The 16765-nt window shown below is 49.0% G+C and overlaps 1 protein-coding gene across 1 annotated transcript in view; it reads left to right on the forward strand.

Moving 5' to 3' along the window:
* Positions 1-15255: 15255 nt before the first annotated feature.
* The window catches only part of LOC127570252 (ranBP-type and C3HC4-type zinc finger-containing protein 1-like), a 44869-nt gene continuing 43359 nt past the window's right edge, over positions 15256-16765 (forward strand). The window contains 1 exon segment of the mRNA XM_052015594.1: positions 15256-15528. Within this exon segment, the coding sequence (XP_051871554.1) occupies positions 15304-15528 (225 nt within the window). The 5' untranslated portion in view covers positions 15256-15303.

The raw sequence follows: 16765 nt of genomic DNA on the forward strand, positions 1-16765 counted from the left end.
GTGGAAGGATGTTTTTCTGATTGGAGGTGTGTGGTCAGTGGTGTACAGCAGGGATCGGCGCAGGGACCTTTGCTGTTCGTCACATATATTAAATACCTGAAGGTGAACGTAGGAAGGATGATTTGTAAATTTGCGGAAAGCTGGTGGTGTTGTGGGTGGCAAGAGGAGTTGTCTGAGGCTACAGCAGGATATTGATCAGATAGAAAGTTGGGCAGAGCGTTGGCAGATGGAATTTCATCCCAATAAGGAGGTGATGCATTTAGCAAAGTCAAAAAGGGGAAGGGCCCCGTGATGAAGGAATGGTGATATGTTTCCGTGTTGGGATGGTGTGTGAATTGGAGAAGTGGTCACACGTACCTTATTTATGCGGAAGGGCAGAGATCGCAGGTCTGTAGCCAAAGGTGAAGAAGGCTGAAGAAGGCTACAAGACATCGGTGAGGCCACACTTGGAGCACTGTGTTCAGTTTTGGTCACCCTGTTACAGGAAGGATGTGATTAAACTGGAAAGAGTGGAAAAGAAATTTACAAGAATGTTGCTGGGACTCGAGGGACGGAGTTATAGGGAGAGGTTGGACAGGCTGGGCCTTTACTCCTTGGAGTGTAGGAGAATGAGGGGTGATCTCATCGAGGTATATAAAATCATGAGGGGCATAGATAGGGGAGCGGTCTTTTTTCCATGGTTGGGGAATTGAAAACTAGAGGAGGTAGTTGTAAGGTTAGAGGTGAAAGGTTTAATACGAACCTGAGGGGCAACATTTTTACACAGTGGGTGGTAGACATAGAGAACCAGCTGCCAGAGGGAGTGGGTGAGGCAGGTACATCAGATACGTTTAGGAAGTATGTGGACAGGTATATGGATGACAGGAGTTTAGAGGGATAGGGGCCAAGTGCTGGGAAATGGGATTAGTTTGAATATACATTTTGGTCGGCATGGACAGATATGGGCTGAAGAGCTTTTATCTGTCCCATATGACTCTATGACTCCAAGGCTCTCCCTGCACAGATATTGTCTGCTGGACTAAATATTTCCAACATTTTCTGCTTTAACTACAGATGGCCGATAACCACGGGATTATGGTTTTGGTGAGTCGCTGTAGCTTCTCGTAGGTGGTTCATATGGGAGCCACAGAGGGAGCAGATGTTGAAGCCGGTGATTCAGGTGTTGATCAAGGAGGCTGCTTTACTGGCATTGAACGTCAGAGTGTTGTCGGGACTACACTCACTCTGGTAAGTAGAGGCCCTTCCATTGCACTCTGGACATGCCTGTAGATGGTGTAAAGGCTCTGGGGAGTTTGAGGAGGTGTTACCCTGTAGGAAACTCAACGGTGGTAATGCTATTAAATGTCATGGCTACGTGGCTAGCATTTCCTTTGTTAGATGTGGTCATTGCTTGGTCCCCGAGTGGCTGCTTGTTATTCTCTGCAGTTTGAACACCGTGTCGGTCTTGCTGCATGCAGACATGGGGCTGCTTCATGATCTGAGCTGTGGTGAATCATCAGCCTCAGAAAGAAGAGCAGATCAAGGATGAAACCACATATCCTTTCCAAGAACACCCACCTCAGCCCCGTAATAATTTCCGTCACGACCTCTGGCTCAGCTCATCCACTTCTAATTGTCCGTCTCCCATAGAAACAGACAAAACTGTAAAAATGCAGCAGGTCAGGCAGCATCCATGGAGGGAGAAACAGAGTTAACCTTTGGGACTGAAGACTCTTCAACTGTTGTTCCGTTTTTCTTACTACAGATGCTGCATGACTGGCTGAGTTGTTTCCAGCATTCTCATAGAGTCAGGCACTTTGGTCCACTGTACCCGTGCTAACCCAGCCACACTAATCCCATTTACCGGCACTTGGTCCATAGCTTTCTGTACATTCCTCTTGTTTTTATTTCAGATTTCCAACCTTTCCATTTTTTTTTAATTTTCATCAACTTAACATACTTAAACCAAATAGATGAAGGTAGAGCGGTGGATGTGGTGTATATGGACTTTACTAAGGCGTTTGACAAGGTTCCCCATGGTAGGCTCATCCAGAAAGTCATGAGGCATGGGATCCATGGAGACTTGGCTGCTTGGATTCGGAACTGGCTTGCCCACAGAAGACAAAGAGGGTGGTGGTAGATGGAGCATATTCTGCCTAGAGGTCGGTGACCAGTGGTGTTCTGCAGGGATCTGTTCTGGGACCCCTGCTCTTTGTGATTTTTATAAATGACTTGGGTGAGGAAGTGGAGGGATGGGTTAGTAAGTTTGCCTTACTCTTCATTATAGGAAGGATGTGGAAGCTTTAGAGAGTGTGAAGAGGAGATTTACCAGGATGCTGCCTGGATTGGAGAGCATTTCTTATGAGGATAGGTTGAGCGAGCTGGGCCTTTTCTCTTTGGAGTGATGCAGGATGAGAGGTGATGATAGAGGTGTATCAGATTATGAGGGGCATAGATAGAATGGACAGCCAGCACCTTTTCCCCAGGGCGGCAATGGCCAATACCAGAGGACATCAGTTTAAGGTCAGAGGAGGGAAGTTCAGGGGAGATGTCAGAGGTAGGTTCTTTACACAGAGAGTGGTGGGTGCCTGGAATGCACTGCCGGTGCCACGGTAGAGGCTGTTACAACAGGGACATTTAAAAGGCTCTTGAAAAGGCGCATGGATGTAAGAAAAATGGAGGGTTATGGGCTGTGTAGGAGGGAAGGGGTAGATTAATCATGGAGTAGGTGCTTATATAGGTCTGCACAACATTGTGCGCTGAAGGGCCCGTACTGTGCTGTACTGGTCTGTGTTCTATGTTCTATAATTTTGTTGTCCACAACAGTGCAATTTTATTAGTCTCCTGTGAAGCTCCTCAAGATGCCTTGATACATTAAAAGTGCTGCATAATACATTGTTGTTGGAATCCAGAGTCGTAAGAGCACGACAGCACAGTAACAGGCCCTTCGGCCCATCTAGTCCCTGCCAGCCTGGATTTCTGCCTAGTCCCATCTACCTGCACCCGGACCATATCCCTCCAAACCCCTCCCATCCATGTACCTATCCAAATCTCTCCTAAATGTTACAATTGAACCCACATCCACCACTTCCGCTGGCAGCTCATTCCACACTCGCACCACCCTCTGAGTGAAGGTTTCCCCTCAGATTCCCCATAAATATTTCACCTTTCACCCTAAACCTATGTCCTCAAGTTCTAGTCTCACCCAGCCTGAGGGGAAAAGCCTGCATGCATTCACTCTATCTATACCCCTCATAATTTTGTATACCTCTATAAGATCTCCCCTCATTCTCCTGCGCTCCAGGGAATAAAGTCCAAACCTATTCAACCTTTCCCTATAACTCAGGTTCTCAAGTCCTGGCAACATCCGTGTAAATTTTCTCTGCACTCTTTCAAGCTTATTGACATCTTTCCTGTAGGTAGGTGAGCAGAACTGCACACAACACTCTAAGTTCAGCCTCCCCAACGTCTTGTATAACTTCAACACAACATCCCAACTCCTGTACTCAGTGCCCTGATTTATGAAGGCCAATTTGCCAAAAGCTCTCTTTATGTCCTAATCTACCTGTGATGCCACTTAAGGAACTATGGATCAGTATTCCCAGGTCCCTCTGTTCTACCGCACACCTCAGAGCCCTACCACTCACTGTGTAAGTCTTACCCTGGTTCGTCCTCCCAAAGTGCATCACCTCACACGTGTCTGCATTAAATTCCATCTGCCATTTTCCAGCCCATTTTCCCAGCTGGTGCAGATCACGCTGCAAGCTTTGACAGCCTTCCTCGCTGTCCACTACACCCCCGATCTTGGTGTCATCCGCAAATTTGCTGATCCAGTTTACCACATTATCATCTAAATCATTAATATAGATGATAAACAACAACAGACCCAACACCGATCCCTGCGGCACACCACTAGTCACAGGCCTCCAGTCAGAGAGACAGCCATCTTCTCCCGCTAAGCCAATGTTGAATCCAATTGACGACTTCATCCTGAATGCCGAGTGACTTAACCTTGTGGAGCAGCCTCCCATGTGGGACTTTGTCAAAGGCCTTGCTAAAGTCCGTGTAGACAACGTCCACCACCTTCCCTTCATCAACCTTCCTGGTAACCTCCTCGAAAAACTGTATTAGATTGATTAGACGTGACCTGCCACGCACAAAGCCATGTTGACTGTCCCTAATGAGACCCTGTCTATCTAAGTACTTGTATATCCTGTCCCTCAGAATACCTTCCAATAATTTACCCACGACTGACGCCAGGCTCACAGACCTATAATTTCCCGGCTTATTCTTGGAGCCTTTCTTTTTCTTCAATCTTTCTATTAATTTTCAAATTAGTACAAAATAATATATCTAACATTAGTAATTCTACATCTGGTGCAGAGAGATCAGGAGAGCAATCGTAACAGTTAATGTGTATAATCACAAGGAATAAAAAACAGTAACCTAGACCTCCCGTCTCTTATTAAGTGAACAAATACAAAAGGAAAAATTAAAAAGAGATTTAACTATATGAGAAAAGAACCCCCAAATCAAAAAAATATTGATAATAAACCAAAAGAAACCAAAAACTTCAAAAAAAACTGGACTGTTATTTCTTCAATTAAAAAAAACAATATCATGTCGTCAACTCTGCTCCTCTGTATTCAAGGGTTATTGAAAGGGATCTGAGAAAGGTCAGCTTATATCATATGGAAATATTGAATAAATGGGCTCCAAACTTCCTCAAATTTAAGCGAAGGATCAACAGTGCCACTCCTCATTTTTTCTAAGTTTAAAGCTGCTATAGTTTGAGAAAACCAGTGAAAAGTGGTGGGGGGTATTGGATCCTTCCATTTGAACAAAATGGATCGCTTGGCCATTAATGTGACAAAGGCGATCATACGACGAGCAGAAGCAGATAAATGGCCAGATTCCATCATTGGTAACCCAAAAATTGCAGTAATAGGATGAGGTTGTAAATCAATGTTCAATACAGATGAAATCATGTTATAAATGTCTTTCCAATATTTTTCCAACAGGGGACAGAACCAAAACATATGTGTCAGGGAAGCCACCTTCGAATTACATCTGTCACATATAGGATTTACATGGTGGTAAAAATGGGCTAACTTGTACTTGGACATATGGGTCCTGTGAACCACCTTAAACTGTATCAAAGAGTGTCTGACACACATTGACGATGTATTAACTAATTGAAGAATTTTCTTCCATGTCTCTGTGGGTAAAAGTATCTGGAGTTCTCTTTCTCATTCATTCTTAACTTTATCAAGTTCCTCTGAACGTATTTTCATAATCTGATCATAAATTATTGTTATCAGGCCCTTCTGATAAGGATTAAAACCTAAAATTTTTTCCATAATTTCAATTTTATATGGTGTTGGAAAAGAAGGTAAAGTAACTTTTTAAAAATCTCTAATCTGTAAATATTGAAGAAAATGTGATCTAGGCAGATTGTATTTATTAGACAACTGTTCAAAAGATAAAAGTTGTCAATGAATAAATCACAAAAACATGTTATTCCCTTCATTTTCCATAAGGAAAAGGCTGAGTCAATTCTAGATGGTTGAAAGAAAAAATTAGATTGGATAGGACTTGATAAATTTATTCAATCCAAAAAATTTATGAAATTGAAACCATATCCGTATTGTATTTTTACTATTGGATTAGTCATTTGTTTACTCAATTTACTAAGTGCAAAAGGGAATGAAGTTCCGAAAATAGAAACTAATGAAAATCCTTGCACTGATTCACACTCAAGGTGTACCCAACAGGGACAATGAATTGCATCTAAATCTTGTGCCCAGAAAATTAAGTATCTAATATTAATTGCCCAATAGTAAAATCTAAAATTAGGCAAAGCCATACCACCATCCTTTTTGAATTTTTGTAAATATTTCTTACTTAACCTTGGGTTTTTATTCTGCCATATATATGAAAGAATTTTGGAGTCAATAGTGTTGAAAAAGGATTTCGAAATGAAAGTTGGAATCGCCTGAAATAGATACAAACATTTTGGTAAAATATTCATTTTAACTGCATTAATTTGGCCAATCAATGATAGAGAGAATGGGGACCATTTAGTAAATAACTGTTTAACGTAATCAATTAAAGGTAAAAAGTTCACTTTAAATAAGTCCTTGTGTTCTTGGTAATTTTAACACCCAGGTACGTAAAGTAATCAGTCACTAATCTAAATGGTGATTGCCTTCGCTTCAGAGGACGACGGAGCAGATAAGTTTATCTTTATCTTTTTATCAGGGTTTAAGTATAAGGCTTAGTTTTTAATAGGGTTGTAATTTATTAGGTTAGTGTTTTTATAAGATACTGTTATAAGGGTGTAAAAGTTTTATGTGGTAGAGTGGGGGCTGGACTGCGCAGGCGCGGTGTGGGCAGTTTAAAAACCCAACTGCCACATCCAGCGGGTAGCGTCGGAGCGGGCAGCGGAGTGAGCAGGAGCAGAGTGTTCTGGGCTTTGGCTCAAGGGGCTTCGGTGTAAAGGGGCGAGGAAAGGTGGGTGACTTGAGTTAAGGAATGAGTATGAGTGCGGTTTCCTGTACTCAGTGTCAGATGTGGGACTTCCTGGAGTCTCCCTGCCTCTGGGAAGGCTACGTCTGCGCCCGGTATGTCGAGCTGCAGCTCCTGAGGGACCGTGTTAGGGAACTGGAGATGCAGCTCGATGACCTTCGTCTGGTCAGGGAGAGTGAGGAGGTGATAGAGAGGAGTCATAGGTGGGTGGTCACGCCGGGACCATCGGAATCAGGCAATTGGGTCACCGTCAGGAGGGGGAAGGGGAAGAGTCAGGTACTAGAGAGTACCTCTGTGGCTGTACCCCTTGACAATAGGTACTCCTGCTTGAGTACTGTTGGGGGAGACAGCCTACCTGGCGGAAGCAACAGTGGCGGTGTCTCTGGCACAGAGCCCGGCCCTGTGGCTCAGATGGGTAGGGAAGGAGGGAGGAGGGCACTAGTGATAAGGGGCTCTATAGTTAGGTGGGCAGACAAGCGATTCTGTGGACGCAGGAAAGAAACTCGGAAGGTAGTTTGCCTCCCAGGTGCCAGGGTCCGGGATGTTTCAGATCACGTCCAAGATATCCTGAAGGGGGAGGGAGGACAGCCAGAGGTGGTGGTACATATTGATACCAACGACATAGGTAGGGACAGGAATGAGGTCCTGAAAAGAGATTATAGAGAATTAGGAAGGAAGTTGAGAAGCAGGACCTCAAAGGTAGTAACTTCTGGATTACTGCCTGTGCTAAGCGACAGTGGGTATAGGAACAGAATGAGGAGGAGGTTAAATGCGTGGTTGAGGGATTGGAGTAAGGAGCAGGGATTCAGTTTTCTGGATCATTGGGGCCTCTTTTGGCACATGTATGACCTGTTCAAAGAGGACGGGTTGCACTTGAATCCCAGGGGGACCAACGTACTGGCGGGGAGGTTTGCTAAGGTTACTGGGGAGGGTTTAAACTAGAATTGTTGAGGGGTGGGATCTGTACTGGAAAGACTGGGGAAGAGGTGTTTGACTTTCAAATAGAGGAGCCTAGGAGTAAGTACCATTGGCAAGTGATAGAGAAGGGACGTGTTCAGACAGGCTTGAGATGTGTCTATTTTAACGCAAGGAGTGTTGTGAACAAGGCGGATGAGCTTAGAGCTTGGATCGATACTTGGAGCCTATGATGTGGTGGCCATTACGGAGACTTGGATGGCTCCGGGGCTGGAATGGTTGATTCAAGTGCCGGGTTTTAGATGTTTCAGGAAGGACAGGGAGGGAGGCAAGAGAGGTGGGGGAGTGGCACTGTTGATCAGAGATAGTGTCACGGCTGCGGAAAAGGTGGATGTCGTGGTGGGACTGTCTACGGAGTCTCTGTGGGTGGAGGTTAGGAACAGGAAGGGGTCGATAACTGTGATGGGTGTTTTTTATAGGCTGCCCAATAGTGACAGGGTTATTGAGGAGCAGATAGGGAAGCAGATCCTAGAAAGGTGTGAGAATAACAAGAGTTGTTGTGATGGAGGATTTTAATTTCCCAAACATCGATTGGCATCTCCAGACAGTGAGGGGTTTAGATGGGGTGGAGTTTGTTAGGTGTATTCAGGAAGGATTCTTGACACAGTATGTAGATAGACCTACAAGAGGAGAGGCTGTGCTTGATTTGATATTGGGAAATGAACCTGGTCAGGTGTCAGATCTCTCAGTGGGTGAACATTTTGGTGATAGTGATCATAATTCTATCTCCTTTACGTTAGCACTGGAGAGGGATAGGAACAGACGGGCTAGAAGGGTGTTTACTTGGAGTAAAGGGAATGATGAGGCTCTCAGGCAGGAAATTGGAAGATTAAATTGGGAACAGATGTTCTCAGGGAAAAGTACGGAAGAAATGTGGCAAATATTCAGGGGATATTTGTGTGGAGCTCTGCATAGACATGTTCCAATGAGACAGGGGAGTCAGGATACAGGAACCGTGGTGTATGAAGGCTATAATAAATCTAGTCAAAAGGAAAAGAAAAGCATACAAAAGGTACAGAGAGCTCGGTAATGTTAGAGATCTGGAGGAGTACAAGGCTAAAAGGAAGGAACTTAAGAAAGAGATTAGGAGAGCCAGAAGGGGACATGAGAAGGCCTTGGTGGGCAGGATTAAGGAAAACCCCAAGGCATTCTACAAGTATGTGAAGAGTAAGAGGATGAGATGCGAAAGGATAGGGCCTATCAAGTGCAGCAGTGGGAAAGTGTGTATGGATCCGGAAGAAATAGCGGAGATACTTAATGAATACTTTACATCAATATTCACTACGGAAGAAGATCTGGGGGATTGTAGTGGGGACTTGCAGCGGCCTGAAAAGCTTGAGCATGTAGATATTAAGAAAGAGGTGGTGCAGAAACTTTTGGAAAGCATCAAGTTAGATAAGTTGCCGGGACCAGATGAGATGTACCCCCAGGTTGCTGTGGGAGGCGAGGGAGGAGATTGCGGAGCCTCTGACGATGATCTTTGCGTCGTCGATGGAGACGGGAGAGGTTCTGGAAGATTGGAGGGTTGTGGATGTTGTTCTCTTATTCAAGAAGGGGAGTAGGAATAGCCCAGGGAATTATAGACCGGTGAGTCTTATCTCAGTGGTTGGTAAGCTGATGGAGAAGATCCTGAGGGGCAGGATTTATGAACGTTTGGAGAGGTATAATATGATTAGGAATAGTCAGCATAGCTTTGTCAAGGGCAGGTCCTGCCTAACGAGCCTGATTGAATTTTTTGAGGATGTGACTAAACACATCGATGAAGGGAGAGCAGTAGATATAGTGTATATGGATTTCAGCAAGGCATTTGATAAGGTACCCCATGCGAGGCTTATGGAGAAGGTGAGGAGATATGGGATCCAAGGGGACATTGCAGTGTGGATCCAGAACTGGCTGGCCCACAGAAGGCAAAGAGTGGTTGTTGAAGGGTCGTATTCTGAGTGGAGGTCGGTGACCAGTGGTGTACCTCAGGGAGCTGTACTGGGACCCTTACTCTTTGTGATTTTTATAAACGACCTGGATGAGGAAGTGGAGGGGTGGGTTAGTAAGTTTGCGGATGACACGAAGGTTGGGGGTGTTGTGGATAGTTTGGAGGGCTGTCAGAGGTTACAGAGGGACATAGGTAGGATGCAGAGTTGGGCTGAGAAGTGGCAGATGCAGTTCAACCGAAATAAGTGTGAAATGGTTCATTTTGGTAGGTCAAATATGTTGGCAGAATATAATCTTAATGGTAGGACTCTTGGCAGTGTGGAAGATCAGAGGGATCTTGGGGTCCGAGTCCATAGGACGCTCAAAGCGGCTGCGCAGGTTGACTCTGTGGTTAAGAAGGTATATGGTGTATTGTCCTTCATCAATCGGGGAATTGAATTTAGGAGCCGTGAGGTATTGTTGCAGCTATATAGGACCCTGGTCAGACCCCACTTGGAGTACTGTGCTCAGTTCTGGTCGCCTCACTACAGGAAAGATGTGGAAGCCATAGAGAGGGTGAAGAGGAGATTTACAAGGACGCTGCCTGGAATGCGGAGCATGCCTTATGAAAGCAGGCTGAGGGAACTCGGCCTTTTCTCCTTGGAGAGACGGAGGATGAGGGGGGACCTGATAGAGGTGTATAAGATGATGAGAGGTATTGATAGGGTAGATAGTCAGAGGCTTTTCCCCAGGGCTGAAATGGTGGCCACAAGAGGACATAGGTTTAAGGTGCTGGGGAGTAGATATAGAGGAGATGTCAGGGGTAAGTTTTTTACTCAGAGGGTGGTGAGTGCGTGGAATGGGCTGTCGGAAACGGTGGTGGAGGCGGATACGATAGGGTCTTTCAAGAGACTGTTGGATAGGTACATGGAGCTGAGTAAAATAGAGGGCTATGGGTAAGCCTAGTAACTTCTAGGGTAGGGACATGTTCGGCACAGCTTTGTGGGCCGAAGGGCCTGAATTGTGCTGTAATTGTTCTATGTTCTATAAACTGGGACTTGCATGTTTAATGGGAAACGTTCACTGGAAGGTGGTTAATGTTGTGCCTTTATTTAAGATGGGCTGCAAGGACAAACTGGAAAGAGTGTAAAGAAGATTTAACAAGATGCTCTCAGGACTTGAACAACTGAGTTATGGGAGATGTTGGACAGGCTAGGACTTTATTCCTCGGAGTGCAGGAGACTGAGGGGTGATTTTATAGAGGTGTATAAAATCATTAGGGGTTTAGATAGCGTGAATGCGCACAGTCTTTTTCCCAGAGAAAGGGAATCAAAAACTACAGGGCACAGGTTTAAGGTGAGAGGGGAAAGATTTAAAAGGGACCTGAGGGGCAACTTCTTGATGCAGAGGGTGGTGCGTATATGGAACGAGCTGCCAGAGGAAGTGTGTGAGGCAGGAACCTTAATAGACACTTGGATATGGATAGGAAAGATTTAGAGGGATATGGGCCAAACACGGGCAAATGGGACTGGCTCAGATGGTCACTTGGGTGGCGTGGACGAGTTGGACTGAAGGGTCTGTTTCTGTGCTGTGTGACTCTATGACAAGCCAGGGAACTACAGGCCAGTGAGTCTAACATCATGGATGGGAGAGTTACTCGAAGGGATTGTGGGGGACAGAATTTATTTGCATTTGGAAAGCCAGGGACTGATTTGGGATAGCCAGCATGGCCTCATGCAGGAAATCACATCTCACAAATTTGATGGAGTCTTCTGAGGAGACGGCCAAGAAGATTGACAAGGGCCAGGTGGTAGACGTTGCCTTCATGGACTTTAAGAAGGTCTTTGGCGATGTCCTGCATAATAGGCTGGTCTGGAACATCACATGGGATCCAGAGGGAGATACCAAATTGGGTACAAAATTGGCTTGGGTTGGTAGTGGAGGAGTGTTTGTCAGATTGGAGACCTGTGACCAGTGGTGTGCTGCAGGGATTGCTGCTGGGTCCTTAAGATAAGATAAGACAAGATCTCTTTATTAGTCACATGTACATGGAAACACACAGTGAAATGCATCTTTAGCGTAGAATGTCCTGGGGCAGCCCGCAAGTGTCGCCACACTTCTGGCGCCAACATAGCACGCCCACGACTTCCTAACCCGTACATCTTTGGAATGTGGGAGGAAACCGGAGCACCCGGAGGAAACCCACGCAGACACGAGGAGAACGTACAAACTCCTTACAGACAGTGGCTGGAATTGGACCCGGGTCCCTGGCACTGTAAAGCGTTACGCTAACCGCTACACTACCGTGCCTGTCCTCTATTATTCATCATGTACATTCATGATTTATTATGGAATCTAGGTGGCATGATTAGTAAGTTTGCAGATGACATCAAAATTGTGGGTACAGTGGACAGTGAAGGTGGTTGTCTCAGAACAGCGAGACCCAGGGGTACAAGTACACAGTTCCCTGAAAGTGGCGACACAGGTAGACAGGCTGGTGAAGAAGGTGCTTGGCATTGGTGGCCTTCACTCATTCAGGGCATTGAGTATAGGAGGTGGGTTGTCACATTCCAGTTGCACAGATCATTGGTCAGGCTACACTTGTCGTACTGTGTGCAGTTCTGGTCACCACACTACAGGAAGGATGTGATTAAGCTAGAGAGGGTGCAGAAACGATTCACAGGAACGTTGCTTGGGTTTGAGTTATAAGGAGGGGCTGAATAGAAGTCCCTGGAGTCTGTCACAATCTTACAGAAACATCTATAAGGTCACCCCTCAGCAGCCTTCACTCTTTCCCTGGGGAGAAGGCCGAGGGGTCACCTCATGGATGTTTATAAGGTTATGAGGGTCATAAATAGGGTAGATAGTCGCAGTCTGCTCCCAGGGTAAAACTAGAGGCCGTAGGTTTAAGATGAGAGGGGAAAGATTTAAAGGGGACCTGAGGGGCAAGTTTTTCCACACGGGGGTGGTGGGTATATGGAACGAGCTGCCAGAGGAAGTGGTCGAGATGGGTACAATTACAGTGTTTGAAAGACATTTGGACAGGTCCATGGATGGGAAAGGTTTGGAGGGAAATGGGCAAAATGCGGGCAAATGGGACCGGCAGCTTGGTCGACATGTATGGATTGGGCAGAAGGGCTGTTTCCGTGCAATTTCACTCTATAAAAGATAACCCTTTAAGAAGCAGGAGACACCCCACAAAGTCATCATTTGAACAGAGAAATATTGTAATGTGTTCAACACAAAGAAGCAAAGACCAAGGAGCTGGTGAAGGCCAGTCTGGTGGCGGGGTGAGATGGAGATGGGTGGGAGGAGGTTCTCGTGGAGTAGAGCTGCCAGCACGCAGTGACCTGATCACAGGTAGCTAGACTTCAAACTTGAACTCAGAGAAAGTAAGGGAGGGGATTGAGTACCATGGGCCAAACGTGGGCAAATGGGACCTTGCTTTGATGGGGAGCTTGTTCGGTGTGGACCAGTTGGGCCAAAGGGCCTGTTTCTGCGCTGTGTGACTCCACAACTCCTCCGGCCTTGCCAATGACATCACAACCCAAGAGAATTTTTAAAAATTGTTTTAGATTAGATAGAGGTGTATACGATGATGAGAGGTATTGATCGGGTGGATAGTCAGAGGCTTTTCCTCAGGGCTGAAATGGTGGCCACAAGAGGACACAGGTTTAAGGTGCTGGGGAGTAGGTACAGAGGAGATGTCAGGGGTAAGTTTTTTACTCAGAGAGTGGTGAGTGTGTGGAACGGGCTGCCGGCAACAGTGGTGGAGGCGGATACGATAGGGTCTGTTAAGAGACTGTTGGATAGGTACATGGAGCTGAGTAAAATAGAGGGCTATGGGTAAGCCTAGTAACTTCTAGGGGAGGGACATGTTCGGCACAGCTTTGTGGGCCGAAGGGCCTGAATTGTGCTGTAGGTTGTCTATGTTCTATGTTCTAGATTCCTCTCGTCTATGTTCTGAGTTTAATCTGTGTGAAATATTAACGTGGATGGACTTTCAGAACTTGGTAAATGAAGGCTTTTCACCCTGGAGGCTGTCTTGTACTCATGGGAATTGAATTCGTCGAACCTGCACTGACAATGAGTGCTTTCGGCTAGGGACGTCTTTCAAGAAGGAAACTATGGTCCCTGGATTCTGAGCTTCTCTGGGGAAGGGACACCCACTGCCTCCTCCTGGTTTGGCCAGTATGTGAGTCCAGTTCTACCATGCTGGATGACTCTTTGCTCTCCACTGAACTGGCCCAAGGGGCAAGTGTGGATGGGAAACAAATGCCAGCCTTGCTGGTGATGCTCACATCCAGGGCACGACACTGAGGCATGCCCATCAGGTCCACGTTGGCTCCTGGGAAAAATCCCCTCCCTCTCTCCCATTTCCCTGTACCCCTCCAGCTAGTCCTCTTGCACACATGCCCAGAAATTTCCCTTTGATTCTGTCTGCCATTAACCCACACTATGGGTAATTTACAGAAACCAATTAGCCTACTAGCAAAAAACAAGCTCACTGCAACAGCATTTATGTGGCTGGTTCAGCTGCATCTCTGGATATTGACGGTGGGGACAGTGATGGCAGGGACCCACCGAATGTCAGGGGAAGGTAGTTTGACTCTCTCTTGTTGCTGATGATACTGCCTGGTACTTCTCATAGAGTTGGACAGTGTAGGAACAGGCCCTTTGGCCCACTGCATCTATGCCTCTCTTTGTCCATGTGGGCTGTGACAAGATCTGGGGCCAAGTGGTCTTGACAAAACCCGAACTGGGTATCAATGAAGAGGTTATTAATCTGTACTGTTATTGTTTTTACCTGTACTACCTCAATGCACTCTGTACTAACTCAATGTAACTGCACTGTGTAGTGAATTGACCTGTACGATCGGTATGCAAGACAAGTTTTTCACTGGACCTCGGTACAAGTGACAATAATAAACCAATGAACCTGTGACAGGGAGGAAGCCCAAAACTCCACACAGGGTGCCAAGATCAAGTGAGGTCCCCAGAGGGTGATCCCACGCCACAGTGAAGCCCTGCTGACTGACCAACTTTGTTACAGCTCTTTCATCTGTCAAGGTGCTTGTTATAACCTTGCACCTTATTGTCTACCTGCACTGCGCTTCCCTGTAGCTGTGACACTTTACTCTGTACTCTGCTATTGTTTTTACCTGTACTACATCAATGCACTCTGTACCAACTCAATGTAACTGCACTGTGTAATGAATTGACCTGTACGGTCGGTTTGCAAGACAAGTTTTTCACTGTACCTCGGTACAAGTGACAATAATAAACCAACACCAATACCAATACTTGAGAGTAAGTGCACTGTCGACGACACCTTCGTCATTTTGCTGATGTTTGAGAGTGAACTGAGAGTGACTCATTGGACTTTGAGAGTGGACTGATTGTGCAGACCTTTTTGTAAACTAGACGTACCTGGGCAATTGCCCACAACGTCGGATGGATGAGCTTGGCTAGTGGTTCAGCTCATTCTAGAATGAGGGTGTTGTCTGCTTATATGGGATGTGACTGCTGCTTATGTGATGCTGTGTGCCTGTGATGCTGCTGCAAGTGTTTTCACTGAACCTGTGCACACATGGACTTGTGCAGATGACAATAAACTTTGGCAGACACCTGGTCTGAAGGGATGTACTATTGTATGTTGTAAATGAAAATAAAAAAGCTGCTGATGCTGGAAATCTGAAATAAAGACAGAAAGTGGTGGAATCACCGAGGGGAAGCACCGTCTGTGGGAAGAAAACCGAGTGAAACATTGGCACCGCTGAGATCTCCCACCCCCTCTGCAGGGGGACTCTCTGTCCGCAGCCGCTGTGTCCACCCGGTCAGTAGAAGGCAGCGCACAAACGGCAGCGGAAGGGAGTCACAGCTGGGAGGGTCCGGCGGAGGGCCCGTTCGGCGATGGCGTCGAGCGAGGCGCGGGGCCTTCGTGCGGGGCCGGGGCTCGGGGCGGCGGCGGCGGCGGAGGAGCGTCCGGGCCCGGCTCCGGCACCGCAGGCCACCGTGCTCATGTCGTGCCGGGTGTCGGAGGGAACCGGCGGCGAGATCGCGGCGCTCCGCCTGCAGCTGAGCATGGAGAGGCCCGGGGAGTTCCGGCTGGGGGTGCGGCACGGCGGCCGGAGCCTGGTGAGGGAGCGCCCGGGGGGTGAGGGAGCGCCCGGGGGGTGAGGGAGAGGCCCGGGGAGTTCCGGCTGGGGGTGCGGCACGGCGGCCGGAGCCTGGTGAGGGAGCGCCCGGGGGGTGAGGGAGCGCCCGGGGGGTGAGGGAGAGGCCCGGGGAGTTCCGGCTGGGGGTGCGGCACGGCGGCCGGAGCCTGGTGAGGGAGCGCCCGGGGGGTGAGGGAGCGCCCGGGGGGTGAGGGAGAGGCCCGGGGAGTTCCGGCTGGGGGTGCGGCACGGCGGCCGGAGCCTGGTGAGGGAGCGCCCGGGGGGTGAGGGAGCGCCCGGGGGGTGAGGGAGAGGCCCGGGGAGTTCCGGCTGGGGGTGCGGCACGGCGGCCGGAGCCTGGTGAGGGAGCGCCCGGGGGGTGAGGGAGCGCCCGGGGGGTGAGGGAGAGGCCCGGGGAGTTCCGGCTGGGGGTGCGGCACGGCGGCCGGAGCCTGGTGAGGGAGCGCCCGGGGGGTGAGGGAGCGCCCGGGGGGTGAGGGAGAGGCCCGGGGAGTTCCGGCTGGGGGTGCGGCACGGCGGCCGGAGCCTGGTGAGGGAGCGCCCGGGGGGTGAGGGAGCGCCCGGGGGGTGAGGGAGAGGCCCGGGGAGTTCCGGCTGGGGGTGCGGCACGGCGGCCGGAGCCTGGTGAGGGAGCGCCCGGGGGGTGAGGGAGCGCCCGGGGGGTGAGGGAGAGGCCCGGGGAGTTCCGGCTGGGGGTGCGGCACGGCGGCCGGAGCCTGGTGAGGGAGCGCCCGGGGGGTGAGGGAGCGCCCGGGGGGTGAGGGAGAGGCCCGGGGAGTTCCGGCTGGGGGTGCGGCACGGCGGCCGGAGCCTGGTGAGGGAGCGCCCGGGGGGTGAGGGAGCGCCCGGGGAGTGAGGGAGAGGCCCGGGGGGTGAGGGAGCGGCCCGGGGAGTTGTGGCTGGGGGTGTGGCACAGCGGCCGGAGCCTGGTGAGGGAGCGCCCGGGGGGTGAGGGAGCGCGGGGGGGTGGTGGTGAGGGAGCGCGGCACGGTGGCCAGAGCATGATAAGGGAGTGCCCGGGGGGGTGAGGGAGTGCCTGGGGGGGGGTGACGGAGCGCTCGGGTGGTGAGGGAGCGCGGGGGGGGGAGGTGGTGAGGGAGTGCAGCATGGTGGCCAGAGCATGATGAGGGAGCGCTCGGGGGGGTGAGGGAGTGCCTGGTGGGGTGAGGGAGTGCGGCATGGCGGCTGGAGCCTTG

This window comes from Pristis pectinata, chromosome 5, assembly GCF_009764475.1.
Source record: "Pristis pectinata isolate sPriPec2 chromosome 5, sPriPec2.1.pri, whole genome shotgun sequence".
NCBI classification, from domain to species: Eukaryota; Metazoa; Chordata; class Chondrichthyes; order Rhinopristiformes; family Pristidae; genus Pristis; species Pristis pectinata.